This window comes from Puma concolor, chromosome A2, assembly GCF_028749965.1.
Source record: "Puma concolor isolate L17-30 chromosome A2, mPumCon1.1.hap2, whole genome shotgun sequence".
Lineage (NCBI taxonomy): Eukaryota > Metazoa > Chordata > Mammalia > Carnivora > Felidae > Puma > Puma concolor.
Window position 1 is genome coordinate 44,480,309 of NC_141668.1, and position 27,328 is coordinate 44,507,636.

The 27,328-nt window shown below is 41.9% G+C and overlaps 1 protein-coding gene across 3 annotated transcripts in view; it reads right to left on the reverse strand.

Annotated features, from left to right (window-relative positions):
- Positions 1-300: 300 nt before the first annotated feature.
- The window catches only part of NPSR1 (neuropeptide S receptor 1), a 75,651-nt gene continuing 48,623 nt past the window's right edge, over positions 301-27,328 (reverse strand). For all 3 annotated transcript variants that reach the window (XM_086683573.1, XM_086683566.1, XM_086683560.1), the window contains 3 exons: positions 12,721-12,807; positions 1,657-1,837; positions 301-769 (listed from right to left, as the gene is read on the reverse strand). In XM_086683573.1, coding sequence (XP_086539699.1) covers positions 679-769; positions 1,657-1,837; positions 12,721-12,807 — 359 coding nt within the window. In that variant the 3' untranslated portion in view covers positions 301-678. The remainder of the gene's footprint in view (positions 770-1,656; positions 1,838-12,720; positions 12,808-27,328) is intronic.

Genomic DNA, 27,328 nt, shown 5'->3' on the forward strand with positions numbered 1-27,328 from the left:
GAGACCGGAAATCTGGGGCCCATGATTTTTTAGTGTTGTTTTTTTTTCCCCATCAGTGAAAGCACACTTCGATTATAACTTTCCTCTGGAAGGCCAGCACTGGGTTCTTTTGACAAATCATTTGTTCATACAACAGTACTGTGAGGTTGATTCCTGCCAACACACCCAACTACAAACCAAGGCTATCTGCAGAGGAGACACAAAGTACCCATGCCTGGAAATGAATTTGTTGGCATTTTGAGGACAGATATCTTCTGGGCTACAACTACTAAACAGCCAATCCAAAGATGGGGGACAATCTAAGCTTTAACAAGTCTTTTATTTACATCCGAAGTTGTAATTAGAAGACTCTCGTAGCACGAGTATGCTTCTTTAGTCCCCTCTGCTTGCCCAAGCTTGATCCTGGGCCAGAAATGTCTCTGTTCATTGGGTTCTGGTGCTGACCAGTGGGAAGGAGGGCTGGGAGTCATGGGGAGGAAGGAGCATCTTTCCTGGCTGACATGAACAGTTGGTGACTTCACATTAGCCAATACTTGCTGACGTAGGAGATACACACTCATTGGGATGTTTGCTTTGTGCAAAGGAGCAGAATGGAGAAGTTCCATGCACGTGCCCAAGGTGGAGACGGACCCAGCACTGCTGATGGGGCTCAGACTAGCCATACTACTGCCCCAGAGTCTAGATAAATTCTGGCTTGGATAGAACCTGCATCTCGTGCCTCGCGGTTCTCTCCTGGAATGTCATTCTGGAATCCCGTGATGTTTGCTGCCTAGAGAAAGAATAAATCAGAGAGGGAAAATAATTTGACCTGATGAAAAGAGAAGTAAGGAAGTTAAACCATAATAGTTATGGAGGATGTATTGACGACTAAACACTGGACTAAGCACTTTGCATGTAATATCCCTCTTTCCTTCCCACTCCCAGTCTTCCCACTGGTCAGCACCAGAGCCCAGTGTACAGAGACATCACTGGCCGAAAGGTAGGCACTGCTTCTAGTCCCATTTTATAGGCGAAGATACTGAGTTTTATGGAAGTTAAATAACTTGCTCAAGGTTATTGAGCTTATCCACATCTATTATCCGTAGCCATGAATCAGCAATGGCAGGATTTGAACTGTGGCCACTGACATCAAACCCAAGCCTTAAACCACTTTATTATTTTATCTCCTATGGATATCTCTACCTATTCTCTGTAGCCCATGCATTAAAACAGCTGAAAAACAGCAAGATGGCTGAGTAGTTGTGGGAGGGATCTAATTTCAGCTTTGCTACTAATTTTTCAGATAACCTCAATAGTGTTACTTAAGGTCATGGGCCTTCATTTGTTTATCTGTAAAATGATAATAAGGCTTTGGATCCTGCTATCACCACAGCATTGTATTGAGTGTAGAGAAATTAGCGTAGAGAAACTTTGGACAAAAGAAAGCTCTTCTATGTGTGACCCGATTAAGATGGTTGCTACAGGAGGTGATACGGTTATAGGAGAAAGAGCATGGACAATGGCCCAGGCCTGGGTTTGAATTCGTCACACTAGCGAGACCCTTCTGACCCTGAAGCATCTCATCTATACCTGCCAGGAGGCACTGAAAGAGAAGACACATGTCAGTGTCCTAGTGCAATGGCCATCTGCGCTGGCCCGGGCAGTAGTGACCCTTACCCATAGGGAAAACAGATGGAGCTGCTGAAGACACAATAGATAAGTGGGTTGATGGCACTATTCAAAGCCGGCAGGTTCTGAATGATCACAGAGGCGTAGAAGCGCTCCTCGGTGTCTGGAAGGAGACTGAAATTGTCCAACATGTCGAAGAGGAAGTATGGACTCCAACAGCAGATGAAGGCTGGGGAGAAGAGAGCCATTAGTGCCATAGCAGATCACAACCAGGGGCCTTTCAGTGGCGCCCTCAACTGGAGCTCCAAATAGGAGGCTCCTTAGCCCCTGGGATCTCTCGGAAATATTTAGGACAGTTGTGTGTGTTCACATTAATGTCATGTTTCCTCACACACACACACGCACATGTACACATGCATGTATACACCATCCCACAGATACATTGTTAAAGTTGAGGGAATTTCTTGGATCTTCTCTGTCTGTAAAGGGAGCGTTTGATTTGACCATTGTTGTCAGTCTTCATGGAAAGGTTGGGAATGGCTTGGCATGGCCTCAGCCTCTTATCCTGTATCATGTGGAAGGAAAACCAGCAAAACTCTTTGGAGATTCTATTAAAAAAAAAAACCCAGAAGAACAGGAAGCATATTAACCAGATAGCGATTTCTGGTTTTAGTGTGCGGCAGGGGAGAGTTGTGGTGCCTAATGTTTTCAGAGCAACGTCTGGCCTCATCACAGTGTTCTTAATTTTCTTTTCCATTTCTATGTTAGCCACTCCAGAAAACAGCTGCCCTCTACCCCTCTCCAAGTCAGTCGGTGCGTGTGAGCCCCTGATTCTGTTTGTCTCAACATCCTCAGAGGAAATGAGTGGTAAACAGAGATCCAGAGTATGATGGTTAACTTCATGTGTCACCTTGACTGGGTCAGGGGGTGCCCAGATATTTTGGGAAACATTATTGCTGGGTGTTCCTGGATGAGATGAACATTTGAATGGGTAAACTAAGAAAAGGAGATTGTCCTCTTCGATGTGAGTGGGCCCCATTCAATCACAGAAGGCTTGAATAGAACAAAAAGCTGACTGAGAGATGAATTGTGCTGTCTGCTTGACTATCTTCTAGCTGGGACATTGTTCTCCTGCCTTCACACTCAGACTCGGACTGGAACTACACCATGGGCTCTCCTGGCTCTGCAGATCCTAAGCCAATTTCTAACAGTTCTCTTTACATATATGTCTCTCTCCTCATTCTCTGGAGAACTGAACCAATCCCCAGATGCACAGAGGTAAACACTCTTAGGCTGACTAAACACCGAGATGTGCTCTTCTGCTTTCTTGTCATACCCTCTCCACCCTCCTTCTCCCCGCTTTCTCACCCATAGGGCTTTCCTCAGAGAAGTCAGGCTTCCTTCCCCATCTTCTTGCAGGGGCCAACTTTCTTCTGAAACTGTTCAACTGACATGTGTTTGTTTCCCTGGACCTTGGCAAGGTATTAAAGAGGAGCAATTGAAACACAAAGACCACTGAGCCTTCTGGGTGCTGGTGGTTGAGCTTAGCACTGACCTAGAACAGTGGTTCTGGGGAATGGAGGGGCAAAAGTCCTCTTGGGAGCATTTTGAAAATGTGCATGCTTATGGATTTGTGTGTGTTGAGGGGGTAAGGGGTCTGGGGTGCCCAGGGATACTAGTCCTCCTGCGGGACCCAGGTCCCATACAGCCTTTGATTTATGTAGCAGAGCACTCTGTTTATAATTTCCAGAACTCTGGAAACCTAACTCTATTTTATATATGAACACAAATATTTGTACTAAATAGTGAATTTTCCAGAAATGCAATTCTCTTGCAAAGGGAGGAAAGATTACTTTCTGTAATTTGGAACTTGAGCAGGATTTGTTTACCTGCTCAGAAAATCAGGTCCCTGACAGCAATACTGCTTTATTTTTGTGCCTTCATGAAAACACACCTGTACTGATTTTCCTTTGTAGCTGTTAATACCTCTAACTGACTACTTCATTATTCTCCTAGGGTAGCTGTGCCTGAGTATTTACATATTGAAATCTGCATGGTTTTATTATAAATTATTTTCTTTCTAGTCCTCCTTTGTATTATTAAATATTGATCTTTGAAGACTTATGTTGGGTAAGTGGTATTAATTATACATTTCATTTCAGGTAAAGGGGCCTTACAAAACATGTGTTTTAGGAAGGGCTGCTTTGGTCTGACTGGGCTGTTAACATGGGCTGCCCCTCTTGTGGGCATCTCTGCTCTCTGACTAAAGGACCCCCAGGGCCTGGGCATATGGTTCCTGATTACAAATAATTATGTTGGCTCTGGCACACATGTATGACATATATTTCCTGACTCAACATCCATGGGAGGTATATCTGTGTTTCTGATTGTCTGGGAAGGCAAGAGAATCTTTGATCTACTTTGTAAGCTGTTGGGAAAGGATTCTGAGCCCCCGTGGTTATATATGCTTTATCCCCAGGTTGGCCTGCAATGCTGTTTTGTGCCTTTATTCTACTGGCTGTGTCACACTGCGTGTGGTCTGTTTGGCATTTTGCAATTGTGTCTCAGAAAGGTGAGATATGGATCGTTTTGGTGAGCTGACACGCAGCTTCCACGAGAGGTATGCTTTCTCAGAGCTCCTGGAGCTGGCAAGAGGGCAGGGAGGGTAGTAATTGAACCAAATAAAAAGAATCCTTTTTCTTCCTGCATATCCTAATCCATTTGTTCCCAGCAAATATTAATTAAGCACCTAGTGTATGTGGGATCTTATTTAAGGCTTTGGTGATAATAATATAAGGAACACAAAGCAAAGGTCATTGCTCTCATGGATTGAAGCCAGTAGGGGATACACAAAATGCAGATTAATAGATATAATGTCAGGTAGAAGTGGGAATAGGCAGAAAAATACCGCAGAATAATGACGAGGGGGGCTGTTTACAACTTGTGCTGGAGGACTGGCTGAAGAGGTAGCACCGTTGGTAAACAAAATGATGTGAGGGGGGAGCCAGGCAGCCATCTGGGGGCAGAGTCTCTCAGGTGGTAGAAACAACACAAGGTCCCTAAGGTGCAAACAAGTTGACACTGTAAAGAAATAGCAAGAAGACCAACAGAAGTGGGAGAGAACGAGCAAGAGGGAGAGCCCTGGGAATGAGGCTGGAGACCTGGCTGAGCGATAGATCACATATGGTAAAAACGTGGGGTTTTATTCCGATGTAATGGGAAGCCAGAGGTGGGTTTGCAGGATTGTGATGATACCTGGTTTACAATCTTGAAAGATCACATTGGCTGTTTTGCAGAAAAGGAATAAGACAAGACCAGTTCTTTTTTTTTTTTAATTTTTTTTTTTAACGTTTATTTATTTTTTTGGGACAGAGAGAGACAGAGCATGAACGGGGGAGGGGCAGAGAGAGAGGGAGACACAGAATCAGAAACAGGCTCCAGGCTCTGAGCCATCAGCCCAGAGCCCGACGCGGGGCTCGAACTCACGGACCGCGAGATCATGACCTGGCTGAAGTCGGACGCTTAACCGACTGCGCCACCCAGGCGCCCCGACAAGACCAGTTCTAATGTTACAGGCAGAAATTCGTGGAGGCTTTGCCAGGAGTTGTATAGATAGCAAAGGATGATTGGGTTTGAGAACTATCTTGGATGTAGAGCCTCCAGGCTTTGCTGATGTGCCAGTTATGCAGGATGTCAGAGAAATAGAATAATGACAGACAGATGGCCCTTAGGTTTTTGATGCAGACACCGGGTGAAAGATGGTGTCATTTACTGAAATGGGGACAAATGGGGGGAAGAGTTACTCTGGAGAAGGAGAAGAACATGCCAAGACTTTGGGTTTGATGTGCTGAGTATGATGAATTTATTGGAAATGCAAATCAAGATCTCAAGTAGAAATCATAAGTATGATTTCTAAGCAAAGGAGGTGTTCTAAGAAGGAGACCCTGATCACATGTTGCTTACAAGTCAAGATGAAGATTGAGAATCGACACTGGGCATTTTGGAGGTTTTGGTGACCTTGGTGAGGGTGGTTTCAGGAGTAACAGGACAGAAGTGAGATAGAAACAGACTCCAGAGAATGAGAGGTAAACTGTGGAGGAGTTGTACTAGGAGAGAGAGTGGTCAAGCGGGTCTATTCTGAAGAGCTCACCGAGGGAGCTACTGCACAGCATTTACGTGCACATGATCCAGGTGAGGGGAGGCCTGTCATGGAGGAAAGATACCCAGAGAGGCAAAATTCTTGAGGAGGCAGCAAGGAATGGGATTCAGGGCTCCAGCCATCATTTTGGGCTTAGAAAGAAGCAGTGTTGGTTTATCCACAGTAATAGGAGAAAAGAGCACATCGTACAGAGGCAGATAGGTGGAAGAATGTGAAGGTGAAAGGGTGAGGGAGTTCTTTTTTTTTTTTTTCAATATATGAAATTTACTGTCAAATTGGTTTCCATACAACACCCAGTGCTCATCCCAAAAGGTGCCCTCCTCAATACCCATCACCCACCCTCCCCTCCTTCCCACCCCCCATCAATCCTCAGTTTGTTCTCAGTTTTTAACAGTCTCTTATGCTTTGGCTCTCTCCCACTCTAACCTCTTTTTTTTTCCTTCCCCTCCCCCATGGGTTTCTGTTAAGTTTCTCAGGATCCACATAAGTGTGAAAACATATGGTATCTGTCTTTCTCTGTATGGCTTATTTCACTTAGCATCACACTCTCCAGTTCCATCCACGTTGCTACAAAGGGCCATATTTCATTCTTTCTCATTGCCACGTAGTACTCCATTGTGTATATAAACCACAATTTCTTTATCTACTCATCAGTTGATGGACATTTAGGCTCTTTCCATAATTTGGCTATTGTTGAGAGTGCTGCTATAAACATTGGGGTACAGGTGTCCCTATGCATCAGTACTCCTGTATCCCTTGGGTAAATTCCTAGCAGTGCTATTGCTGGGTCATAGGGTAGGTCTATTTTTAATTTTTTGAGGAACCTCCACACTGTTTTCCAGAGTGGCTGCACCAATTTGCATTCCCACCAACAGTGCAAGAGGGTTCCCGTTTCTCCACATCCTCTCCAGCATCTATAGTTTCCTGATATGTTCATTTTGGCCATTCTGACTGGCGTGAGGTGATATCTGAGTGTGGTTTTGATTTGTATTTCCCTGATGAGGAGCGACATTGAGCATCTTTTCATGTGCCTGTTGGCCATCTGGATGTCTTCTTTAGAGAAGTGTCTATTCATGTTTTCTGCCCATTTCTTCACTGGGTTATTTGTTTTTCGGGTGTGGAGTTTGGTGAGCTCTTTATAGATTTTGGATACTAGCCTCTTTGTCCGTTATGCCATTTGCAAATATCTTTTCCCATTCCGTTGTTTGCCTTTTAGTTTTGTTCATTGTTTCCTTTGCTGTGCAGAAGCTTTTTATATTCGTAAGTTCCCAGTAGTTCATTTTTGCTTTTAATTCCCTTGCCTTTGGGATGTGTCAAGTAAGAAATTTGCTACGACTGAGGTCAGAGAGGTCTTTTCCTGCTTTCTCCTCTAGGGTTTTGATGGTTTCCTGTCTCACATTCAGGTCCTTTATCCATTTGGAGTTTATTTTTGTGAATGGTGTGAGAAAGTGGTCTAGTTTCAATCTTCTGCATGTTGCTGTCCAGTTCTCCCGGCACCATTTGTTAAAGAGACTGTCTTTTTTCCACCGGATGTTCTTTCCTGCTTTGTCAAAGATTAGTTGGCCATATGTTTATGGGTCTAGTTCTAGGGTTTCTATTCTATTCCATTGGTTTATGTGTCTGTTTTTGTGCCAATACCATGCTGTCTTGATGATTACAGCTTTGTAGTAGAGGCTAAAGTCTGGGATTGTGATGCCTCCTGCTTTGGTCTTCCTCTTCAAAATTACTTTGGCTATTTGGGGCCTTTTGTGGTTCCATATGAATTTTAGGATTGCTTGTTCTAGCTTCGAGAAGAATGCTGGTGCAATTTTGATTGGGATCGCATTGAATGTGTAGATAGCTTTGGGTAGTATTGACATTTTGACAATATTTATTCTTCCAATCCATGAGCATGGAATGTTTTTCGATTTCTTTATATCTTCTTCAATTTCCTTCATAAGCTTTCTATAGTTTTAAGCATACAGATCTTTTACATCTTTGGTTAGATTTATCCCTAGGTATTTTATGCTTCTTGGTGCAATTGTGAATGGGATCAGTTTCTTTAATTTGTCTTTCTGCTGCTTCATTATTAGTGCATATAAGAATGCAACTGATTTCTGTACATTGATTTTGTATCCTGCCACTTTGCTAAATTCATGTATCAGTTCTAGCAGACTTTTGGTGGAGTCTATCGGATTTTCCATGTATAATATCATGTCATCTGCAAAAAGTGAAAGCTTAACTTCATCTTTGCCAATTTTGATGCCTTTGATTTCCTTTTGTTGTCTGATTGCTGATGCTAGAACTTCCAACACTATGTTAAACAACAGCGGTGAGAGTGGACATCCCTGTCGTGTTCCTGACCTCAGGGAAAAAGCTTTCAGTTTTTCCCCATTGAGGATGATGTTAGCTGTGGGCTTTTCATAAATGGCTTTTATGATCTTTAAGTATGTTCCTTCTATCCCGCCTTTCTCGAGGGTTTTTATTAAGCAACGTTGCTGAATTTTGTCAAAGGCCTTTTCTGCATCGATTGACAGGATCATATGGTTCTTATCTTTTCTTTTATTGATGTGATGTATCACGTTGATTGATTTGCGAATGTTGAACCATTCCTGCATCCCAGAAATGAATCCCACTTGATCATGGTGAATAATTCTTTTTATATGCTGTTGAATTCGATTTGCTAGTATCTTATTGAGAATTTTTGCCTCCATATTCATCAGGGATATTGGCCTGTAGTTCTCTTTTTTTACTGAGTATCTGTCTGGTTTAGGAATCAAAGTAATACTGGCTTCATAGAATGAGTCTGGAAGTTTTTCTTCCCTTTCTATTTTTTGGAATAGCTTGAGAAGGATAGGTATTATCTCTGCTTTAAACGTCTGGTAGAAGTCCCCTGGGAAGCCTTCTGGTCCTGGTCTCTTTTTTGTTGGGAGATTTTTGATAACTGATTCAATTTCTTCGCTGGTTATGGGTCTGTTCAAGCTTTCTATTTCCTCCTGATTGAGTTTTGGAAGTGTGTGGGTGTTTAGGAATTTGTCCATTTCTTCCAGGTTGTCCAGTTTGTTGGTATATAATTTTTCATAGTATTCCCTGATAATTGTTTGTATCTCTGAGGGATTGGTTGTAATAATTCCATTTTCATTCATGATTTTATCTATTTGGGTCATCTTCCTTTTCTTTTTGAGGAGCCTGGCTAGAGGTTTATCAATTTTGTTTATTTTTTCAAAAAACCAACTCTTGGTTTCGTTGATCTGCTCTATAGTTTTTTTAGATTCTATATTGTTTATTTCTGCTCTGATCTTTATTATTTCTCTTCTTCTGCTGGGTTTAGGCTGCCTTTGCTGTTCTGCTTCTATTTCCTTTAGGTGTGCTGTTAGATTTTGTTTTTGGGATTTTTCTTGTTTCTTGAGATAGGCCTGGATTGCAATGTATTTTCCTCTCAGGACTGCCTTTGCTGCATCCCAAAGCGTTTGGATTGTTGTATTTTCATTTTTGTTTCTTTCCATATATTTTTTAATTTCTTCTCTAATTGCCTGGTTGACCCACTCATTCTTTAGTAGGGTGTTCTTTAACCTCCATGCTTTTGGAGGTTTTCCAGACTTTCTCCTGTGGTTGATTTCAAGCTTCATAGCATTGTGGTCTGAAAGTATGCATGGTATGATTTCAATTCTTGTATACTTATGAAGGGCTGTTTTGTGACCCAGTATGTGATCTATCTTGGAGAATGTTCCATGTGCACTCGAGAAGAAAGTATATTCTGTTGCTTTGGGATGCAGAGTTCTAAATATATCTGTCAAGTCCATCTGATCCAAAGTATCATTCAGAGCCCATGTTTCTTTATTGACCGTGTGTCTAGATGATCTATCCATTTCTGTAAGTGGAGTGTTAAAGTCCCCTGCAATTACCACATTCTTATCAATAAGGTTGCTTATGTTTGTAATTGTTTTATATATTTGGGGTTTCCCGTATTCGGTGCATAGACATTTATAATTGTTAGCTCTTCCTGATGGATAGACCCTGTGATTATTATATAATGCCCTTCTTCATGTCTTGTTACAGCTTTTAATTGAAAGTCTAGTTTGTCTGATATAAGTATGGCTACTCCAGCTTTCTTTTGACTTCCAGTAGCATGATAAATAGTTCTCCATCCCCTCACTCTCAATCTAAAGGTGTCCTTAGGTCTAAAACGAGTCTCTTATAGATAGCAAATAGATGGGTCTTGTTTTTTTATCCATTCTGATACCCTATGTCTTTTGGTTGGCGCATTTAGTCGATTTACGTTCAGTGTTATTATAGAAAGATATGGGTTTAGAGTCATTGTGATGTCTGTAGGTTTCATGCTTGTAGTGATGTCTCTGGTACTTTGTCTCACAGGATCCCCCTTAGGATCTCTTGTAGGGCTGGTTTAGTGGTGATGAATTCCTTCAGTTTTTGTTTGTTTGGGAAGACCTTTATCTCTTCTTCTATTCTACATGACAGACTTGCTGGATAAAGGATTCTCGGCTGCATATTTTTTCTGTTCGTCACATTGAAGATCTCCTGCCATTCCTTTCTGGCCTGCCAAGTTTCAGTAGAGAGATCGGTCACGAGTCTTATAGGTCTCCCTTTATATGTTAGAGCAAGTTTATCCCTAGCTGCTTTCAGAATTTTCTCTTTATCCTTGTATTTTGCCAGTTTCACTATGATATGTCGTGCAGAAGATCGATTCAAGTTACGTCTGAAGGGAGTTCTCTGTGCCTCTTGGATTTCAATGCCTTCTTCCTTCCCCAGATCAGGGAAGTTCTCAGCTATGATTTCTTCAAGAACACCCTCAGCACCTTTCCCTCTCTCTTCCTCCTCCAGAATACCAATTATGTGTAGATTATTTCTCTTTAGTGCAACACTTAGTTCTCTAATTTTCCCCTCATACTCCTGGATTTTTTTATCTCTCTTTATCTCAGCTTCCTCTTTTTCCATAATTTTATCTTCTAGTTCCCCTATTCTCTCCTCTGCCTCTTCAATCCGAGCCGTGGTTGTTTCCATTTTATTTTGCAGCTCGTTTATAGCATTTTTTAACTCCTCCTGGCTGTTCCTTAGTCCCTTGATCTCTGTAGCAATAGATTCTCTGCTGTCCTTTATACTGTTTTCAAGCCCAGCGATTAATTTTATGACTATTATTCTAAATTCACTTTCTGTTATATTGTTTAAATCCTTTTTGATCAGTTCGTTAACTGTCGTTATTTCCTAGACGTTTTTTTGAGGGGAATTCTTCCGTTTGGTCATTTTGGATAGTCCCTGGAGTGGTGGGAACTGCAGGGCACTTCCCCTGTGCTGTCTTGAATAACTTGTGTTGGTGGGTGGGGCCGCAGTCAGACCTGATGTCTGCCCCCAGCCCACCGCTGGGGCCATAGTCAGACTGGTGTGTACTTCTGTTCCCCTCTCCTAGGGGCGGGATTCACTGTGGGGTGGCGTGGCCCGTCTGGGCTACTTGCACACTGCCAGGCTTGTGGTGCTGGGGATCTGGCGTATTAGCTGGGGTGGATCGGCAAGGTGCACAGGGGCAGGAGGGGCTGGCTCAGCTCTCTTATCCTTCGGTGATCCATTTTGGGAGGGGCCCTGTGCCACCGGGAGGGAGTCAGACCTGCCACCGGAGGGATGGATCCGCAGAAGCACTGGATCTGCAGAAGCACGGCGTTGGGTGTTTGTGTGGTGCAAGCAAGTTCCCTGGCAGGAACTGGTTCCCTTTGGGATTTTGGCTGGGGGATGGACGGGGGAGATGGCGCTGGTGAGCACCTTTGTTCCCCACCAAGCTGAGCTCTGTCGTCCCCGGGGCTCAGCAACTCTCCCTCCCGTTGTCCCCCAGCCTTCCCGCTCTCTGAGCAGAGCTGTTAACTTATAACCTTCCAGATGTTAAGTCCCACTTGCTGTCAGAACACTCCGTCCGGCCCCTCCGCTTTTGCACTCCAGACTCGGGGTCTCTGCTTGGCTGGCGGGCTGCCGCAAAGGTGAAGGAGTTCTATTCTGATACAGTATTTTCTTAGTGAAATAGGAAGCAAGGTCATTAGTTGAGAGGGCGTAAGAGGGAGGAAGCTTTGATGGTTTGAGAATAATGAAGAATACACACCAATCCAAAACATACTATGTGCTCTAGAAATATCTTTTTTCCCCCCTAAGGTGAGGTGACTTTTTTGGTCTTAAGAGTAAAGAGAAAAGGGGTGCCTGGGTGGCTCAGTCAGTTGGGCAGCTGACTACAGCTCAGGTCATGATCTCGTGGTCTGTGAGCTTGAGCCCTGCATCGGGCTCTACGCTGACAGTTCAGAGCCTGGGGCCTGCTTCCGATTCTGTGTCTCCCCCTCTCTCTGCTCTTTCCCTGCTTGCTCTCTGTCTCTCTCTCTCAAAAATAATAAACATTAAAAAAAAAAAGAGAAAAGGAAAATAAAAGGAAAGGAAAGAAGATAGGATGATGGGGGAGAAGGTAAATTGACCATTAGGGAGAGATTTGTAGTGACTCTGCAGTTATATATCCAGAAGAATTGGAATGTCACTTCTGTCTTTACTTTGCCCATATACTTCAGCTCCAGGGGGAGTATGTCTTAGAGAATGCAACTGGGTCAACTGGGTATGGTGAACATCATCCAGCTAGCTATGTCTTTTTTTCTTTTTTTAATTTAAATCCAAATTAGTTAACATGTAGTATAATAATGATTTCAGATCAGCTAGTTATGTCTTAATCGACTTTCTCCAAATTATCCACCCCATGGTCTTGGTAGGCTACTCTAGTCATACAGGGAGGCATCAGGCACCAATGTCTGCCCTTAAAGGAGATGCAGATGGTGTATGGCAAGTTCCACATGCTCCGCTCCAGTCAGACAAAGCTGGCAGTGCCTGCAGACAAATTCCTTTCTTGCGTGGGCTCTCCACTACCAGCTCCCAGGTGCAAGTTTGCTTTTGGAATGTTCACCCAGTTCTACAACACAAAGAGGGACTTTGCTTACCGAGAATGATGACAATGCTATACTTGATGGCCTTGATTTTTGCCTTTGAGATGAGCCCTCGGTTGTAACTGGTGCACAGCTTTCCATCTGTAGATACAAAAGGGCATTGTGAAATGAAATTGTTGCCAACAGGAACATCACAGGCTAGACCCACAGCTGTCACGGGACCACTTGTATCCCACTCACCTCTTCCCAGGAGGACCTCCTGGACATTTTCAGAGTAAAGACAGCTCTGGGCCAGATGCTGGAAACTGCTCAGTTTGCAACTTGATATAAAATGCAAATGCATCCGGACATCCAGACTCTCTCGAGTCATGGCTGAATGCCCTGAGTCAGCGGAAGCTAGAATTAGCCTTCAAACCCGGAATTGGCCAGGGGGCAATGCTAACATACCCATCTAGTCACTTTAGCAACTTAGGGTGAAATCATTGTCTTAGAATGGTTACCCCAAACTAACTCATACATCTAACTCAGAAACTCCACTCTCAACAAAAGCTCAAGCCAGGGATATTAAAAATAAAACAAAGACAAAAAAAAAAAAAAAAAAAAAACTGTCCCAAGTAGGAGCCTGGTTATAATTTAATTCTATGTGGGCTATTGTTTGATGGTAAATACATGAAGGATAAATATGAGTCCACTAGAATATGAACTTGATGGAGCAAGGACTTGGTTTTTTTACATTCCTGTATCCTCTAAGCTTAGTGAATGGTTAATAAATATTTGTTGAATCAATCAATATAAACCTCTCTCTCGTTAAAAAGTAGTGGTAAAATTAAAGTTGATTAGGGTGGACAGAGTTCAGAGAGATAGCTCTTAGTAAAAGGAGTGTGTAGATGGCAACTTTGGCATTGGAGGTGTTGGACACAGGGTCCATTGATGCTGTGGAGGAGTTTTTATTGTCAGAGCTTCTGCCAGGCAATAGGACACCTTTGTAAAAACTGGGAAAAGGTGCCTTCCTCTGCATGCACACAGCCCTGTCCCAGCATACCCTCAGTGAGGATGGGATGCCAATCCCACACATCCCTGGGATGCCACTGATTAGGGCTTGATGGGTACAACCCTGGCAGTGGTCCAGGTCAAAAGCCTACCCAGGGCCCCTGTCACATGGGGCAGGACAGTTGTATATTACAAACCAACTGCTGTGCTTGCTTGTCCTCACTACATTGTTCAGATTCCACATTTGAAATTTATTTTAAACCCATGGAAACTGGTGTGAAATTTACATTTGCACTTCTTATTCTAGCCCCTCTTCAGTCCAACCCAGCCCAATCCAAACAGCATAGCACACCTGTCATGAGATAAGGACCCCACCACGATGCTGAGGAGGCTGCGGGGCAGATGCAGAGATTCCAAAGGTAGAGCTGGGGGCAGGAAAGACTCATGAAACAGAGGGAGTCCTCAGCCAAGACACGGAAACAAGAAAATGTCGGATGTATTTGGACCATGGTGGAGTCACCTCACTTGGCTGGAGCCTGAAAGAATGTTGGCTTTGGAGTGGGGAAAACTGAGGCCAAAATGGGGAGACCTAAAATGTCTTCAAGAGGAGTCTGGTCTGAATTTCTGAGCTGGTCGCAAGCCTCTGAAGCTTCTGAGTCTTTTCACAGTGTGAGCATTTACTCACTGGAGTGAACAAACTGTTATCAGGAATAATAGGTATAAGGGGCTCTTTTATGGGCAATAAACTGAAATGCTAATTATAATTGATTTTTTTATTTCTTAATGTATACCTCGCAAGGCCACTCTCAGGTACTATTATGGCTTCCAATTATTCTGTGCTTTTCACAGAACCACAAGGCTTCAGTGGTGGAAGGAAGCAAACGCTTCAGAAGCATTTACAGCAGTGGATCTAAACTACGGGCAATATCGCTCCCCAGGGTTACATTTGGCTATGTCTGGACACATTTTTGGTTGTCTCGATGTATGGGAGGCTGCTAGCAGCCTCTAGTGTGTAGAGGCCAGGAATGTTGTTGAACATCTTAAGATGCAGAGGACAGCAAAAAAGAATTATCCAGCCGCACATACCGGTAGTGTCAAGGTTGAAAAACCCTGATTTCTAAGGTGGCATCCTGGGAAGGATATAGGCTTCAAGGTCAGAACCGATTACACGTTCCAGCTCTACCAATTACCAGCTGTGCAACCTGAGGCAAAATGCTGACCGTTCCCAGCCTCAGTTTCCCAATTTAAAAAATGAGGCATAAACACCAAAGTCAGAGTTTTGAATATTGACCTAAAATAATGTATTTAAGGTGTCAACCCTATGCTGAGAATATCAATTCTCTTATTAATTGAGATGAGTAAAGTTTTAACAGTATTTCAGGAGGAATATGAACCACCTTTATGGAAGTGAACAGAAGGTATTACTACATTTAGATAGTCTATTAGACAATGTTGTTACCTGTTTACAGGAATTATATACATCCAAAACTTATCCCGGAAGGATTTTACCCATGGGAGGCAAGTAAGAAATACAGCCGACCAAATTATATCCTTTCGAAGTATTCCCATTTGCTGGAGTAACAGCTGGCTTTGAAACAATATGGTTCTGAAGACTGTTTTTCAGAAAAGTTCTTGAGCATGACATTTGTACTCTGAAATCCTTTTAAAATGGAAACTTGCAGTACTTTCCAGGGGGCAACTGGGTGACAATATAATCAACTACCTGCCCTTTGATCTCCCAACGAGATCAGGGAAAAGCGTCTTTAATCTGACCACTCAGGGAAATGCAAAGCCTCCAGCTTCTCAAGATGGCCCTTCAAAGAGAGCTGAGCTACAAAATGCCAGTAATTCTCCTTTATTGAGAGATAAAAGGATTATTTCTACCCGGGCCTTGGCGCTGAGCTGGAGCAAAAAGCAGTTAAATTCAGCCATCTCTGAGCATTAGTAGCTGGGGTAGCCTAGAGGCAGCAGGTCCATGAGATTCGGACTGGAAGCGTCATGCTGCCTTAGGCAGTTTTGGTTCAAGCATGCATCCCTGGATACCCCACACTGTAAATTTAGTGTCTCAGGGGTCAGTTCCTGCTCTATACTTCCCCTCGCTTCAGGCCCCTTGCAGAGCCACGGGGAACCCTTTGTTCTTACATGCCGAGAGCTTGAAGGAGGAGCAATTGGTGTATTGGTGTAAATGAGACAGAATTTATTCCTGGCCGGAGAAGGGAGCCATCTATGGACTTACAATGAGTGCAAGTGATTTGTTTGTAACAAGGAAAGATGTTTTTATTTATTTATTAGGTTTTTTTCTATTTTATTTATTTTTTAAAATTTACATCCAAGTTAGTTAGCATATAGTGCAATCATGATTTCAGGAGTAGAATCCAGTGATTCATTCCCTACACATAGCACCCAGTGCTCATCCAAACAAGTGTCCTCCTTAATACCCCTTGCCCATTTAGCCCATCCCTCCACCCACAACCCCTCCAGCCACCCTCAGTTTGTTCTCTGTATTTAAGAGTCTCTTATGTTTTGTCCCCCTCCCTGTTTTTATATTATTTTTGTTTCCCTTCCCCTATGTTCATCTGTTTTGTATCTTAAATTCCACATATGAGTGAAGTCATATATTTGTCTTTCTCTGGCTAATTTCACTTAGCATAATACACTCTAGTTCCATCCATGTAGTTGCAAATGGCAAGATTTCATTCTTTTTGATTGCCAAGTAATACTCCATTGTATATATATACCACAACTTCTTTATCCATTCATCTGTCGATGGACATTTGCACTCTTTCCATACTTTGGTTATTGTCAATAGCAGTGCTATAAACATTGGAGAGCACATGCCCCTTTGAAACAGCACACATGTATCCTTTGAATAAATACCTAGTAGTGCAATTGCTGGGTCGTAGGGTAGTTCTATTTTTAATTTTTTGAGGAAACTCCATACCGTTTGCCAGAGTGGCTGCACCAGTTTGCATTCCCACCAGCAGTGCAAAAGTGTTCGTCTTTCTCCGCATCCTCACCAACATCTGTCATTGTCCGGGTTGTTAATTTTAGCCATTCTGACAGGTGGTGGTATCTCATGGTGGTTTTGATTTGTATTTCTCTGATGATGAGTGATGCTGAGCATTTTTTCATGTATCTATTAGCCATCTGGATGTCTTCTTTGGAAAAGTGTCTATTCATGTCTTGTGCCCATTTCTTCACTGGATTATTTGATTTTTGGGTATTGAGTTTAATAAGTTCTTTATAGATTTTAGATACTAACCCTGTATCTGATATGTTATTTGCAAATATCTTCTCCCATTCCATCAGTTGCCTTTTAGTTTTGCTGATTGTTTCCTTCGCCATGCAGAAGGTTTTTATCTTGATGGAGTCCCAGTAGTTCATTGTTGCTTTTGTTTCCCTTGGCTCCAGAGACATGTTGAGTAAGAAGTTGCTGTGGCCAAGGTCAAAGAGGTTTTTGCCTGCTTTCTCCTTGAGTATTTTGATGGCTTCCTGTCTTATGTTCAGGTCTTTCATCCATTTTGAGTTTATTTTTGTGTATGGTGTAATGACATGGTCCAGGTTCATTCTTCTGCATATTGCTGTCCAGTTTTCCCAACACCATTTGCTGAAGAAACTGTCTTTATTCCATTGGATATTCTTTTCTGCTTTGTCAAAGATTAGTTGGCCATATGTTTGTGGGTCCATTTCTGTGCCATTGATCCATGTGTCTGTTTTTGTGCCAGTACCATACTGTCTTGATGATTACAGCTTTGTAATACAGCTTGACGTACAGAATTGTGATGCCTCCAGCTTTGGTTTTCTTTTTCAGGATTGCTTTGGCTATTCAGGATCTTTTCTGGTTCCATACAAATTTTAGGATTATTTGTTCTAGCTCTGTTAATGATGCTGGTGTTATTTTGATGGCATTGAAACCTTTTTCTTCTTTCTCCCTTTCTTGTTCAGTCTCTTGTAAGTATTTCTACTCTTTCTCTTTCTCTCCAGATACTTTCCGGGGGAGTGCTTTTACTGCACTCTCTCCACTTTCTCTGTCCACTCTCTGCAAAAACAGCTCCCTACCCTCCATGGCTTCTCTCTCCCCCAGTTCACCTCTATGCACTGGGTACCTGCTCAGTTCTGTGGCTCAAGTTATGCAGATTGTTGTGTAAATCCTTAGATCAATTTCCTAGGTGTGCAAAATAGTTTGGTGCTTATCTAGCTGCATTTCAGGGATGAGAGAAGCTGAGAATTTCCAGGCTGCTCCGCCATCTTGGCTCCTCCCTCAAAACTCTTACTTGGTGATATTTTTAAATAAATATTTTTTCATATGTTGGGAATTCCATATATTTCAGGTTGATTTAAAAATTTTTTTTTGTAGTTAGGCTTGATTTGTAAAACTTTTAAATTTGAAATTAATTTTTGATTTCTGATCACTGATGTCCTGTTTATTTACAAATATAACCTCAATGTTAAATATTTTTCATACATTAGGTCTCATCTGCTTAGCTGTGGGATTTTGACTACTACCTTCCCTTGTGGGTTTTTTAGTTTGTTTGTTTTTTTGGCCCTCTAACAAACCAGAGGTCATAGCTAGATATGAGCAAGTTTAACCTAACCTACCTCACATCCTTGTCTATTCCTCAGCTCCTCAGCTCAGGTGGAACCAGGAACCCTGACAGAACTAAGATAATTGTGGCAGAGACAGGTTAACTGTCCACCAAATCGTTTTCTTTTCAGCAGGGTGGAGTCACATGACTAAGTTCTACCTATGGGAATATGGGAAGAATCCATATACACTATTCTCAGGTGTGGCTCAGATAAACCACCTGAATATTCCTCTGCCTCTCTCTTCCTCCCACCCCTGATTGTTGGATGTTGATGTGGAGGGGTACCTTAGCAGCAATCTGTTAAGTGTGGCAGAATCTCCATCTCTTTGAGTTTCTGAATGACTGTGGAACAGTGCCCTTCCCCTTGACCTTTACTGTCAATTGGACTTTAATTAAACCAGAAACATAGTTCTACTTTGTTAAGGCTACTGTATTTGGGGGTTTCTTTGGTAGTGCATCTAATGTTTCCTTACCTGAAACAGAAATTGGTATCTCATATGCAGTGCTATCATAACAAAAATCTAAAATATGTGACATTGGCCGAGTGGGCAGGCAGCAGGTGGCAAGGAAACTGATATTGGAAGCTGGGACACTAGAGATCCATTTGCTACAATGTTCACATATGATGCCTGGGAAATCAAATTGTGTGCCTACGGAGCCCGGAGCCCATGGGACAAGGTTGGTGTAGGAGTCAGGGCTCTCCAGAAAACAGAACCAATAGCAAATACATAGAAGAGGAAATGTATTATAGGAACTGGTTCATAAAATTATGGAGGCTGAGAAGTTCCACAATTTGCTGTCTGCAATCTGGAGAACCAAGAAAGCTGGTGGTATAATTAAGTCCAAATCCAAGGAATGAGAACCAGGGGAGATGATGGTGTAAGTCTGAGCTCAATGGCTGGAGAATCAGGCAATTATGTAAATCCTGGTCCTAACCCAAAGATGAGAAACAGGAACACTGACGTCCAGGAGAAGATGGATGTTCCAACTCAAGCAAATTTGCCGTTTGTTTGCCTTTTTATTGTGTTCAGGCCCTCAGAAGTTAGGATGATGTCCACCCATATTGGTGAGTACATTTTCTTTACTTAGTCTACCAATTCAAATCCTTCCAAAAGTGCCTTCCAGATATACCCAAAAATGGTATTTTGCCAGCTATCTGGGCATCCCTTAGTCCATTCAAGTTGACACATAAAATTAACCATCACAATTGGTAAACAGAATGTTATTAGTCTCTGTTGATTGCTACCAGATGTGTTTAGCAAGGTATTAGAAAAAAAAAAAAAAAGATGAACTCAGACAAGAGTTGGTTGGTAAAAATGAAAGGAAGTTAAAGAAAGTCTTACAATTTCAGATTTCATAGAGCTGTAAGCATCAATTGCTTCTAGTCCCTAATAGTAACAGATACACACTTTACCTGACCCAGTGCAAGAGGAAAATGTGAGCAGAGCATTAAAGCAAATGTGTACAACTTCTAAGTGTGCAAGACTTATGCCAATGAAGCTGACCCTCGTCCCCAAGTTAAGTTATAACTCTGAGAAGTTTTAACAAGCAAAGACCCATTTAGAATCATTCCCAAGGCAAAGATCAGACTAAGGATGAGGCCTCCCCACTATTGTTTCAGGTGGCTTCAAACTAGCTTCCATTAAGTTAAAGATAGGGATTGCATGAGAAAGCAAAGAAAGTCAGACCTGAGAATTCTATTAAGAAAGACTTTTTGGACATGATTGTTGGCACATGAAACTCACTGAAAACAAATATATCAGAAATCTACTAAGTTTTTGAGGAATGATATTGCTAAACAAACCATGACCTCTTTATCTTTTACAACACTTTAAAAGATCAAACGGTACAGGGTGCTTGGATGGCTCAGTCGATTAAGTGCCCAACTCTTTTTTTTTTTTTAATGTTTATTTATTTTTGAGACAGAGAGAGACAGAGCATGAACAGGGGAGGGGCAGAGAGAGGGGGAGACACAGAATCCGAAGCAGGGTCCAGGCTCTGAGCCATCAGCCCAGAGCCCGACGTGGGGCTCGAACTCATGGACCGTGAGATCACAACCTGAGCTGAAGTCAGACACTTAACCGACTGAGCCACCCAGGCACCCCAAGTGCCCAACTCTTGATTTTGGCTCATGTCATGATTTTAGGTTTGTGTGATTAAGCCCTGAATCAGGCTCTTGGCTTACAGCATGGAGTCTGCTTGGGACTTTCTCTCTCTCTCTCTCTCTCTCTCTCTCCCCCTCCCCTACTCTCACTCTCTTGCTCTCTCAAAATAAATAAAAAATAAAGACCAGATATCAAAATTTTTACTAATCCTGTGGTTAGAAGAAAATTGTACCCAAATGAGGTTTAAATGTGCACTTTCCTAATTATCTGTGAGGTTGAGAATCTTATTTTTGTCCATTCCTCTTTTCCCTTCTGTGAAATGCCTGTTTATGTCTTGCTCATTTTTTTTCTATTTATCTTTTGTTGTTGTGGCTATATATATATTTTTAATGTTTATTTATTTTTGACAGAGAGAGACAGAGCATGAGAGGGGAGGGGCAGAGAGAGAGGGAGACACAGAATCTGAAGCAGGCTCCAGGCTCTGAGCTGTCAGCACAGAGCCTGACACGGGGCTTGAACTCACAGACTATGAGATACGACCTGAGCTAAAGTTGGAAATTCAACCGACTGAGCCACCCAGGCACCTCCTATTTTTTAACTGAAGTATAATTAACATACAATGTTATAGGAGTTTCAAGTGAACAACATATTGATTCAACAATTCTATACAGTACTTAGTGCTCATCACGATAAGTGCAGTCACCATCTGTCACTATACAATATTATTAGGTTATTATTAATTATATTCCCTATGCTGTAATTTTTCATCTCTGCAACTTATTTATTTCATTCATATTTTTAAAAAACTCTTTTATAAATTGATTTTTAGGTGTTCTTCATATATTGTGGATACTAATCTTTCCCAGATATATGTGTTGCAAATAACTCCCACTTTGTAACTTGACTTTTTAAATTAACTTTTTAAACAAATCAAATTTATCTATCATTTCTTTTATGATTTAACATATTTTGGATCTTGCTTAATAAATTCTTCTTTATCCCAATGGCATAAAGGTATCACCCTACATTTTCTTTTAAAAGTTTTACATATTGTGAAAATAAAGGAAACCTCACTTAAAATGGAGTTGGCAAGCCCTGCAGGGGGTGCTCACATACTTACCACTCCTTGCAGCCTGCTTACCATCAGAAAGAAGAAACAATCATTTTGACAAGGGAGGGCACTTTGCACATAGAATTTAATTCCTGCCTTTAAGAAAAGTAAGGAAGGGGTGACTGGGTGGCTCAGTTGGTTAAGCATCCAATTTTGGCTCAGATCATGTTCTCACTGCTGGTGAGTTTGAGCCCCGCATGGTGCTCTGTGCTAACAGCTCAGAGCCTGGAGCCTGCTTTGGATTCTGTGTCTCCCTCTCTCTGTCACTCCCCCACTCACACTCTGTCTCTCTCTCTCTCTCTCCAAGATAAATAAACATAAAAAAAAAAAAAGAAAGAAAGAAAAGTAAGGAAGATCCGTACCTCCCTGCCCCAGCCACAAAGCACCAACCACCGCCTGCTGTCAATGAGAAACAACCACCACCTGGAACTCTTGTTCTCAAATGAACTTTTGTTCAGAACAGCCCTCCCCAGCATCCTCCTAAAACCTAATAAAATCTCACCTCCCCTTTGTTTCTTTGGACTGGCCTAAGGTTCATCATAACTTGCTTGTCCCGAATTGCAATTTCTCTGCTATTTATAAATAAACTCATTTTTTACTGAAATAAAATTGCTTTTTGCTCTGTTTAAAGTTAACAAAATTTAAGTCTCCAATTCACCTGGAATTTGTTTTTTCCCTATAAATTGAGGCAATGACCTAATTTTATTTCTTTTCCTATGATCTTCTGACATATATAAAGTTCTCGTATATCTGTAGATTCTGTTTTGGGGTTGTTTTATTTTCTACTTGTCTATTGTATTGTGTCAATACCACACTCTATTAATCACTCTGACTTTATGATGAGTTTTAATATTTAATACGGTAACATCCCCCCCCCCCCACTTTGTTCTACTTCTCCAGGAGTGTCTTGACTATTCTTGGCTCTTGAAATTTCCACATATATTTTAAAATTGGTTTGTCAAGCTCAATAAAATGTCCTATTTTAATTTCAACAGGAATTGCATTAATCTATATGTTGTTGGGGAGAACTGACATCTTTAGGCTATTGAATTTTACTACCCATGAACTTGTTATAAGCTTCATTTATTTATATATTTATACTTTTTTTTTGCATGAAGTTCTTTATATCTTTTGCTAAATGTAGTTATTTGTAGAGAAGCCATTTTACCTACATTTACTGATGAAAAAAGGTACTGAGAGCAGTTAATGGGCTTATCTTAAATTCATTTAGCTAGAAATGAATAAGAGTCTAACCCAGTTCTTAATACAAAGTTTTTTTCTCCACCTCTTTGTGCCTCATTTAATTTGAAACCTGCAATTTGGCTATAGTATGGATTGTATCGCATCTTCCAAGCCACAATGACCAGATGCAGTTATATGTAGATATGTTACTTTATCCATGCTGTGTCTGCACCCCCACATCTCCTGTCCCTGTGCAGTTAAATGTTCTATTTTATAGAAGTAGATACCCCTGGGCATCAAGAGCATGTCTGTTTATGAAAGATAAGCTACAAGATTGAAAATCTTATCTCCTCTACCTCTTGCCTTCTACACCTGTTTTTGGGAAAGTATTTAGATCATTTATTAAAAAATGCTTTTCCTTGGGGCGCCTGGGTGGCGCAGTTGGTTAAGCGTCCGACTTCAGCCAGGTCACGATCTCGCATTCCGTGAGTTCGAGCCCCGCGTCAGGCTCTGGGCTGATGGCTCAGAGCCTGGAGCCTGTTCCCGATTCTGTGTCTCCCTCTCTCTCTGCCCCTCCCCCGTTCATGCTCTGTCTCTCTCTGTCCCAAAAATAAATAAACGTTGAAAAAAAAATTAAAAAAAAAGAAAAGAAAAATGCTTTTCCTTTTCTTTCTGTCAGCCTTTGAGGGAGAGAAAATAGACATATTTGCCAGTAAGAAGAGTGGTTCATAAACGAGTGATAGATTGAATTTTGCAACCTATATTTATAAAGTGCGCTTCTGTTCACACTAATCATTGCTGATGTCCCCTTGTTGATGAGCAATAATCCTGGCCTGCTAACACCACTGGAGATCTATTTACTGGACATCTCCATAGCTGCTTGGCTGTAATGACAAGTAGAAAATCATGGGGTGCGTGGGTGGCTCAGTCTGTTAAGTGACTGACTCTTGATTTAGGCACAGGTCATGATCTCACAGTTTGTGAGATGGAGCCCCACGTTGGGCTCTGTGCTGACAGTATGGAGTCTGCTTGGTATTCTCTCTCTCCTTCTCTTTCTGCCCCTCCCCTGCTCACTCTCTCACTCTCTCTCAAAATAAATAAATAAACTTAAAACAAAAGAAAATCAGGTGAATTCCATTTATGAATCAGATACAGAGAGTATACAGGCTTTTGATACTTCTCTCTGCTCCCTATTCCAGAAGGGGCTCATGGTGGTGATAATGGACAACTAGAAAATAGAGGTAATGGAGATGTAAACTTGTATTAGAGAATAAAAATTGACTGCCACCATTTCTACCTTCGGGGAAGGGTAATGGCATACTGTATATCAGTGGGAAAGCTGATCACTTTGAGGCATTGTACTATTTCAAAGACTGGAAGACGGGGGAAGCCAAGAATTTAGGGACTGGAAAATCTAGTAGCAGGGAGATATGGGAGATTCTGGAGAGAGACAGAGCTCAACCATAATGGTGAAAGACCTAATGAGAAAGGGGAAGGGGTGGGGCAGCTGAGGGGATGTAGAAATCTTTCATCACCTCGAACCTCTGGCAACATTTGCTGTATTTACTCTTGTGAGTGATGAACTCAAGGAAAATGATGTGGATTCCATGCTTTCTGGGCCAGGAGCGGAGGGAACAGAAGAACCCTATGAGATGAGTCGTTGAATGTGAGAGCTTAGGGGTCAAGGACATACCAGCCTCCTGGAACTGGCAAGAATCACAGGACAGGGATAAACCAACCTGATTTACATCTGAAAGCACAGGAAGACCTCACCTACCTAAATAAAATTGAGCCCTGCACCCGTAGCGGCCATCTTTTAGATATTAAATACTTCAAAACGAAACAGTTTAGGAGAGAAGACAGGAATAGCGCTCTGAAGGCAAAAGCCATGCCACAGAGCATGTGCTTGGGTTTTTTAATTAGGAAAAGTATTTTTTTCACTCTGCGCTTTGTTTTTGTTTTTATTTTGTTTGTTTATTTGTTTTGGTAGGCTTCACACCTAGGGTGGAGCCCAGTGTGGGGCTTGAACTCACGACCCTGAGATCAAAACCTGAGCTGAGATCAAGAGTTGGACACTTTGAGCCACCAGGCACCCCTGAGCATTTTTTTAGCCATTTACTACCTCCCTTTTGCAGTGTCCTTCCTCTGAGAGGCAGCTTGATACAGCGGGAAGACACACAGGCTTTCTGGTCAATCACATGGGGTTAACCTGCACGCCTGTCTTCTATTTGTAAAAGAGAGACGATAATGCCCCCTTGCAGCATCGTGTAAGGATTCCGGAAGACAACACATGGAAAGAACTTAGCGAAGTGACTGGCAGTAGACATTCTGTCTGTTCCGCTGTCTCGTCAGATTGTGTTGATAGACCAAGTAAACAAATGGATCATGGCAAGATCAAATATAAAAACAGAACTCTGACCCACACTCTGCAGCTGCCAGGCCAGGAAACCAGTCCATTATCTATAGTAGGCAGACCAGAAAGCCACCTTCTTATGTACAAGTCAGACCTGTATCTCTAGCATGCTGGCCAGTAAGACCTGTGACACTCTATGCCAAACAGCCAACACTTGATTAATGACTGGCAGCTTCTTCAGGTTTTGTCCCTGCTTTCAACGTAAAACCAACCAGAGAAAGCCAAATGCACACCCCTAACCAATCAGACAGGATGTCATGCTTCTACTTCGCTCTGCCTGCAGCTTCCCAGGCCAATAGCCACCAACCAGGCACACCTGATATCTTCCTTTTTTTTCCACTATAAAGTTTTCCCATTCTACCACTGGCTTTTGAGTCTCTGCCAAAATGTAAGTCATGGCTCTTTTGCAAGCCATGCCATGCAACCCATATGGCTCTTTTGCAAGCTCTGGATAAATAGTGTTTGTCTATTCTCATTTGGTTGGTCTTCAGTTACTTCCATGGTGTCTTTTTTTCTTTTTTTTCTCTCAATTCTCTCTCTGTATGGACTAAGTGTGTGTGTCTTCCCCAAATCCATATGTTGAAACCCTAATTCCCAACATGATGGTATTTAGGGATGGGGCCTCTGGGAGGTGATCAGAGTTAGATGAGGTCATGAAGGCCTGGAGCCCTCAGGATGGGATTTGTGCCTTTATAAGAAGAGAGGTGAGAGCATGGGCTCCCTCTCTCTCATCTCCTGCCTCAGATGAAGACACAGCAGGGAGGAAGTGGCAGCCATCTGCAAACCAGAAGAGAACTCTTACCAGGAACACAATCAAGTGGCACCTGATCTTGGGCTTCCAGGACTCTAGAACTGTGATAAAATAAATTTCTGTTGTTTAAGCACTTTGTTAGGGAAGCCTGAACAGACTAAGATATCCCCCTTTTTACTTTGTCCCCCTTTAGACCCAAAGCTCTGGACCTTCCAAACCCCTCTGGTCCCACCACACTTGATCTGTCCACCATCAAACAGGGGTCATGCACTCTAAAGTGACAACTTGACCAGTATATGCTCGTGTGGTGCATGCACATTGCTCAATCCAGGCTACAAATGTACTGATGGGTCCTCCTGGAGAGAGTACCTTAAGGAAAAATGACTGACTCTACTGGTTTGAATTTCCGGCATCATGGAAGGTTCAGAAGGGAGAGAGCTCAGGGCAGACAGAGGCACTTTTTCTATCTCTCATATCAGCCTCTGGGAGCTTCCTTATTGCTTGTAGCTTCTAGATACTACCTATACATCCAGATATGTCTGATCTTGGTCATTACCCATTCACTGAGAATGTAAGTTTTGAATGTTTAGATATTCATCAGTATAAGATCTCTATCTATCTATCTATCTATCTATCATCTATCTACACAGTCTCAGCATTGGGTCTCTCAGGGTTCAAGCATAAAGTTTACCCAGAGAAGTGCATGAAAGGATAATTTTTTGTGGGGGCTGAGTTGACAGTTAAAAAAATATCTCATATACACAGCTAGCATAATGATGGATGTTTATACAGACTAAAGGGCCAGTGGGCTATTACTTTATATTATAAAATGTATGTAATCATGGAAAATTTTAGCCCCTGGATAAGCAAGGGAGGAAGGAAGGAAGGAAGAAAAAAAGGAAGGAAAGATAAAATTCTACCACTCAGAGATAGTTACTATAACATTTAGTGTTTGTCCTTCCTGACATTTTCAATCATCTATCACCTATCTATCCATCTATCCAACTAGCTATCATCTATATGTGCATGCACATGCATATTCTATTTATTATATATTAATATACTTAAAAAAGTGATATTTACATGTTTCTGTAATTAAGTACTTAATAATTAAATAATTAAATACTATAACTGTTTCAACAGTTATAGTATTTAATGTATTTATCTGATACCTGATAGAAGAAGGATGTCTTCCTCCTTTCCTTTTTCAGACAAATATTCTGACTTTTGACCAAAGCCACTCACAATAAATAAAATGAATGCATTTGTGTTTAGTCTTCCCGACGGCTCTTGTTCTTCTAGAAAAACCAGGCTGCAGAGACTAGACTGGCATGAGGGAGTCTGTGTGGAGGATCTGCGTAGAGGCCAGAATGAGCCACGAGCTGAACGATAGGTATTTCATGGGCGGAAAATTTCCAAGCAGCCTGCACACACCTTATAGTTATATATATATAGTCAGTTGCCTATAACTGTGTCTCCCACTGGATGAGAGGTTGTCAAACCTGGTTGCACATTAAAATCATC